General features: G+C 36.1%; 1 protein-coding gene across 5 annotated transcripts in view; it reads left to right on the forward strand.

Annotated features, from left to right (window-relative positions):
* The window catches only part of ZNF529 (zinc finger protein 529), a 29,401-nt gene extending 25,982 nt beyond the window's left edge, over window positions 1–3,419 (forward strand). For all 5 annotated transcript variants that reach the window (XM_053605092.1, XM_053605089.1, XM_053605091.1 and 2 more), the window contains one exon: window positions 678–3,419. In XM_053605092.1, the coding sequence (XP_053461067.1) occupies window positions 678–2,092 (1,415 nt within the window). In that variant the 3' untranslated portion in view covers window positions 2,093–3,419. The remainder of the gene's footprint in view (window positions 1–677) is intronic.
* The last annotated feature ends 3,550 nt before the right edge of the window (window positions 3,420–6,969 follow it).

Here is a 6,969-nt window from a genome sequence, read left to right on the forward strand (position 1 = left end):
GGACATACGTGAACTTACTTAGGGTCAACTAATAACACCCTTTCTTAGAGTAATTAATTTTTCGAAGTGAACAATGAGAAGGAGATGGCATACAAAGAGCCCATTTGTGAGAGATGAAACATCCTGTGTGTAGCTCTAAATGCTGGGAAATGTATTTTGATCTAGGAGGTGAATAAAGATTAGTGTAAAGAGGACAATAGATTAAAATGAGGTCTTACAATCAGCATGTTGTTATCCATGATAAATTGTCTGGATTTTATTATAGGGAGAAAATTCACAAAATTACTAATATATATGGGAGTATAAAATTTTGATCTACATTAGCATTACCTCTACCAGATACCAGTGACCAGTTCTATGTCTATAAATTTTGACTCTTATCTTTATGAGTTCCTGAACATTAATACTTATGAACAAGCTTACCAGGTGACAATCAACATCTAAATTTCAGATCTACTAACTTAGTCTGCTTCCCTTATCACAAAACTCACATTCTTACATTATGCTATTATTTTCTCAGTTCACTTTTTACCATTTTCTGACCTCTTTATCTTTCTCCAAATTTCATAATAGTATTTTAATGAATTCACTCACTGTGAATGATTTTCAGTTTGTCTTCTGTGCTTTCTGTAACTGTTTTCTTGACACATGAAAAAAATTCTTTTCCTTTCTTTCAGGTTTGGAGTCAAGGAATGAGACAAAGAGTTTTTCTGGAGAAAAGGATGTTATTGAAAACCATGGTTGTCAGTGTGAGATAATGGAAAGTAGCAAATTATTCAGCCTTAAAAGCTCCATTTTCAGAAATAACTGGCAGAACAAAAGCAAAATTGAAATAGAAGGACCTCAAGTGAGATATTTCAGTCAAATGACAATCATTTCTGAAGATGTGCCCAATTTCAAAAATGATGAATCTCTTAAATTACCTCAGATAACTCACGACAGTAAGAAGCCCTATGATTATAAGGAATTTGAGGAAGTCTTCATTTGTGATTCAAACTTTGATGAACATCAGCGACTACATGCTAGTGAGAAAACTTGCAAATGTAATGAATGTTGGAAAACCTTTGGGATAGATAACTCCCATACACTACAACTGAATATTCATACTGGTGTGAAACCTTGTAAATATATAGAATATGGGAATACATTTACTTTTAATAAAGATCTTGGTATACCCCAGAGAATTCATGATGAGAAGTTTTATAAAAGTAAGGAATATGGAAGGACCTTTGGAATAACTGGAGATGTTACTCCACTTCAAAGAAATGATGGTGAGAAACCCTTTGAATGCACGTTCTGTCGGAAATCCTTTAAGGTACATGCACAACTTACTCGGCATCAGAAAATCCATACTGATGAGAAATCTTACAAATGTATGGAATGTGGCAAGGACTTTAGATTTCATTCACAGCTCACTGAACATCTGAGAATACATACTGGTGAGAAACCCTACAAATGTATACACTGTGAGAAGGTTTTTAGAATTAATTCACAGCTCATTGAACATCAGAGAATTCATACAGGAGAGAAACCTTATGCATGTAAGGAATGTGGGAAGGCTTTTGGAGTCTGTAGAGCACTTGCTCGACATCAGAGAATTCACACTGGTAAGAAACCTTATGAATGCAAGGCATGTGGAAAGGTCTTTAGAAGTAGTTCATCCTTGACTAGACATCAAAGATTTCATACTGGTGAGAAACCTTATAAATGCAAAGAATGTGAGAAAGCATTTGGAGTAGGCAGTGAACTTACTAGACATCAGAGAATTCACAGTGGTCAGAAACCTTATGAATGTAAGGAATGTGGGAAATTCTTTAGAGTAACTTCAGCCCTTATTCAACATCACAGAATTCATAGTGGTGAGAAACCGTATGAATGTAAGGTATGTGGGAAGACCTTTAGACACAGTTCAGCCCTTATTGAACATCAGAGAATTCATAGTGGTGAGAATCCTTATGAATGCAAGGCATGTGGCAAGGCCTTTAGACATAGTTCATCCTTTACAAAACATCAGAGAAAACATAATGGTGAGAAACCCTATGAATGTAAGGAATGTAGGAATGCCTTACATGTGGGTGGGCACCTTACTTGACATTAAAAAAATTTATACTGGTGAGAGAAAATTTATTTGAAAGTAGTAAGTGTGTAAAGGTTTTTTTTTTGTTTCTTGTTTCTACTGGGAAACAAAAATTAGAAGTGGCATTCTAATTCTTTCCTTCTTATTTTTCAGAGTTAGAATTCCCAGTCAGATGCAGGGGTTTTAGTCTTAAGGTTCTGCATTGTGTTTGTGTAGTTTACTTGTTTTGTTTTCTATTGTTTTTCTTTTAGTGATAGGTGTGTAATCTCCTTTCTATTTTCATCCAATAATTACTTCTCTCTAAATTTCTAATTCGTTTGACACAACAGAGTCCGCTGAATATTTACCACTGCCAATTCCTTTAAGGAGCCCTTTTCACCTCCAGGCAGTACCAGCCAGAATCCAAATGAAGGGAACACTTTCATTACTAAGCTAATCAGTCAGTCTCTTAAATTTGTTAGGTACCTTTAAAAAGAGAGAAGTGACAACTATTACAGTGATTATAAACTAATCATTGACCTTAAGAGTAAGAGGATTTATAACTGAATATTACCATGGCCTCAACTGTTTTTTATCCTGATTATAATATTTCTTTGCACCCTCTCAGATTTGCCTTATTAGGTTTAGGCAGTCCAACCAACAATTGGTATACATTTTCTTTTAGTAGTCTCACCGAACTTCAAAATCACCTCTTTCTTAGCACAGCTGACCTAGTATCTAATCAATGTGATCATAAGCCACTGGTTATTAGATTTTTGTAAGAAAATTTAGGTTTAGATAAATTTATATTACCATAATTCTTTAGATTTTAATTTTTGAAATTGGTAACTTTTCCAGAATTTATATACTTAAGTGTTACATGATCATTGACATTAAGTCATGTTCTCATTTGACATAGTGAGCTATATTTTCTGTAAGTATTGCTTATTTTAAGTAGTTTTTAAAGGTATATGATTGGTAGCTATTTTATGTCATACACTATAAGAGCATAAGTCTCTGTTAACATTTTATTAGAGTAATTGCTATTTCATATCTTTGAAATAGAGTACTGAGCTCTATATCTGAGTATACTCTATTTACTAAGCTATTATATGGCCACTTTTGCTGATTACACTCTATCTTGTTATTCTGAGTTACTATCAGTGCTAATTAATGATACTCTTCTTGGGGGTAGTACTCCAGGAGTACTTGTTCTATACTTTTTTCTTTCCAGCTAAAACAAATTAAAACTATCAAATGTCTAAGCTTTATATGCAGGCATAAAATTAATGACAGAAATAAAATAATATTATGTCTTGGAACTTAATTTTTAAAATTCAATAATGAATAAAAGATAAATTAACAAGCATAAAGACATAAAGACAAAGAATATTCTTATGTTTCCATTATTTGTAATAACAGCTATGTTTTGATTGTATTTTCTGTTCAGCTTTGTTATGAACTTGTGCCATTTCATGGTTACTCTAATAAACCTTAATACTATTGGGTTTTGGTGGCATTAATTATTGTTCCTGTTTTCACTACTATTTGGTGCTCAAAAGTATAAAACTTAGCCATTCCATTTTCACTTGTCCTTTTCTCCCTTCTGAATTTTACCTACCCTGCATAGAAGCTTATTTTACCAAATTCAAGATGTTCTAGTCTTATCTTATCCTTTTTTTGTCACCCTAAAACAACTTGCAGTGAAGGAATTCTGGTTCTATTTAATGGTGAATAGTGTTAAAAACTAATGTATGCATGTGGAGATTCTGTGGTTGAGATTGCTTGAATTATCTCCCTGCCCCATAGAATTCATGCCTTAACTTGTAATGTAATTGTATTTAGAAATAGGGCAACAAGGACATAAGATGTGGTTCTCATCTGATAGGAATAGTGATCTTATGAGAAGAGAAAGGAGAGATGGATTTTTCCCCATTTTTCCTCAAACTCCTAAGGAAAGACCATATGAGGACACAAAGAGAAGGCAGTTATCTACAAGCCAGGAACAGAGCAGCCCCCCCACCCCCATGGATTTTTTACAGCCTGCACAACTGTGAGAACATAAATATCTGTTACTTAAGTCACACAGTTCAAGGGATTTTTTTTTACAGTAACCTGAACAGACTGAGACAGTTTTTCACACTGAGAACTAGGATGCTGCTGTAAAAAATACATAAAAATATGTAAATCCAAATTTTGGAAATGGATAATGGGCAGAGAAGCTGGAAGAAGTCTGAAGTGGATGCTAGTAATATAGATATTAAAGGTGATTCTTGCAAGGGCTCAGAAAAGAAGATAGGATGGCTGGAAAATAGGATGGCTAGAAAGAAAAATACTTCTTAAAGAAATAAATGTGAACAGAATATTTGCTGTAATGTGGACGTATAAGGCCACAATGGTAAGGTCTCAGAAATGAACACTATTGTAAGCAAGAAAAGGCAATCCTTTTTGTACAGTAGCAAAGAACTTGGCTGAATTGTGTTCTAGTATGTTGTGGAAGGTAGAACTTGCAAGTGATGAAACTGAATGTCTAACAGAGGATATCTAAGTATTGAGTCTTCCTTATTGTTCATATGAAATATGAAAGAAGAGAGATGAATTGAGGAGGAATTGTTAAGCAAAAAGGAACCAGAATATGGAGATTTGGAAAATTATCAGTATAGCCGTACTCCCCAAAGATAAGAAAGCTTGCTCTGAGAGAGTAATAAGGATGTGACCGAATAACCATTTGATAATGATATCATGAGTGTGACGCATGGGCTTTAAATAGTATCACACTAGAAGCCAAGTATACATTTGGGATTGTTTCAGTAAAAACATGCCACCTGGGACTACAAGGAGTGGAATAAAATGAGATGGAATGAAAGGTGCTGGACTTCTTAGATTTTTATGAGACACTACCATAGAGCTATTCAGCTACAAACCATCAGATTGTGAAGGCAATTCAAAAATCATCAGGGCTACCTCTTGGATGCAAAGAATAGGGTCACTGAATGGTTTCAACAGGCATCTGCCAAGAGCCTTGAGAGCAAGGCCACCGAGAATCTTGGAAGCAGGACTCCCAGCAGAATCACAGAGGTGGTTAATCAGTGCTACAAGGTGGATACACCTTAAAAACATTATGCAAAGTGAAAGATATGAAAGACTATAGAGGATTCCATTTTTATCAAATTTCTGTAAGAGGCAAGTCTATAAACATACAAAGCAGTTAGGTGGTTCCTTGAGTTGTGGATGAGAACAGTGACTGCAAACAGGCACAGGGGATTTTTTGGTGTAATGAAATGTTTTGATAATCCGATCATGGTAATGCTTACAACTTTACTAAAAAATCACTGAATGATACACTTATATATAATGATTATATTTTATTTGACATAAATTATATCTCAAAAACGTTTTTTAAATGGTGCATTCATTTTAAACATTGACATATATTGTTGAATTGCCATTCATAAAGGTTACACCAGTTAACATGATCACCACATTCAGGTTCTGAATACCTAAGCAAGATTTGAAAACTCGGAACTAGCTATGAACAATTTTTGCTACCCTAACTTCAATATACCACATGCCTACATGAAAGATTGGAAAGGCTGAGGAAGAGGACTTTTTGTGAGGCAGGACTTTTGGAAGGAGCTATTTTGAAAATATGAAAATGTTTTCTTAAATTCTTAAAGAACCTTTTGTCTAATGTAAAGACACAGCAAGAAACCAGACACTGAATGTGCCAGTGCCTTGATCTTGGACTTCCCAGCCTCCAGAACTAAGGATGTGGCTGGCAGAGGATGGCAATATCTGCTGAAAAGTGACCTGCTCTTCCATTCCCAATGGGAGCCAATGTGGATGACGAACCTCAGGAAGACACCACATAGGATCTGACCCTCCAGTGGAAGGTGCATCATCCAACCTCACCTCTGAGCCCAACGCACTAGCCACAGGGGCCACAGATGGAGTTGTTCTCAAAGGGAGACTGTGAGTGGTTACTAACGTCTGCTCTGTGCCAGGCAGGACTTCAGGTGGTTTCAAACACATGCTGTCTAAGAATCCTGACACAACTCCACCAGGATGGTACTTCGACCCTCATTTTGACAGATGGAGAGCTAGAGATTAGATCACACAGGCTAAGGGGAGGCCAGTTTAGAATCCAAACCTTCTCATTCCAAACCCATGGTTCTTTCAAAACATTTATAGATGTGCCAGGCATGGTGGCTCACACCTGTAATCCTAGCACTCTGGGAGGCCAAGGCAGGTGGATTGCCTGAGCACGGGAGTTCGAGACCAGTCGTTACTTATAAAAAAAAAAAATAGCTGTGTATGGTGGTGTGTACCTGTACTCTCAGCTACTCAGGAGGTTGAGTGAGGCAGGAGGATCATTTCAGCCTGAGAGTTTGAAGTTGCTGTGAGTTATGAAGACACCATGACACTCATCCCTAGAGTGAAAGAGTCAGACTTGATCTCAAATAAAAAAAAATCTGTGGATGAACATGTTCAGTCCTCAGAGGTTGAGTGACTCACCAGCACTGCACAGCACCCTAGTGGCACTTCTGAGGTTAATGGCTTCCCAGGGAATGAAGTGAGAGGGGATTTTATTCATTATGGTGTCAGTCACATGCATATATACATGCCACCGTATTAAGTGTCTTGACACTTATTCTACTCTCTGAGAAAAGGCTACCTTAATATCACACATCAGATGTGTCCCACTTGAAGTAAGGCTCGTGTATTAAAGTTCATAGGTGCATAACCCCCCCCCAAAAAAAATTTTAAAGAAACTGGTTCACATTAACTTTCACTAGGTTAACATTTTAGGTTTAATTTACATTTTATTCTTATCAGTGAGGATAAATACCTTTTCATTTTGTTATAAATTGATCTGTGTCCACCCAAAAATTCACATTAAATCCCTAACCCTT

The sequence above is a fragment of the Nycticebus coucang genome, chromosome 10 (genome assembly GCF_027406575.1).
Source record: "Nycticebus coucang isolate mNycCou1 chromosome 10, mNycCou1.pri, whole genome shotgun sequence".
Taxonomy (NCBI): Eukaryota; Metazoa; Chordata; class Mammalia; order Primates; family Lorisidae; genus Nycticebus; species Nycticebus coucang.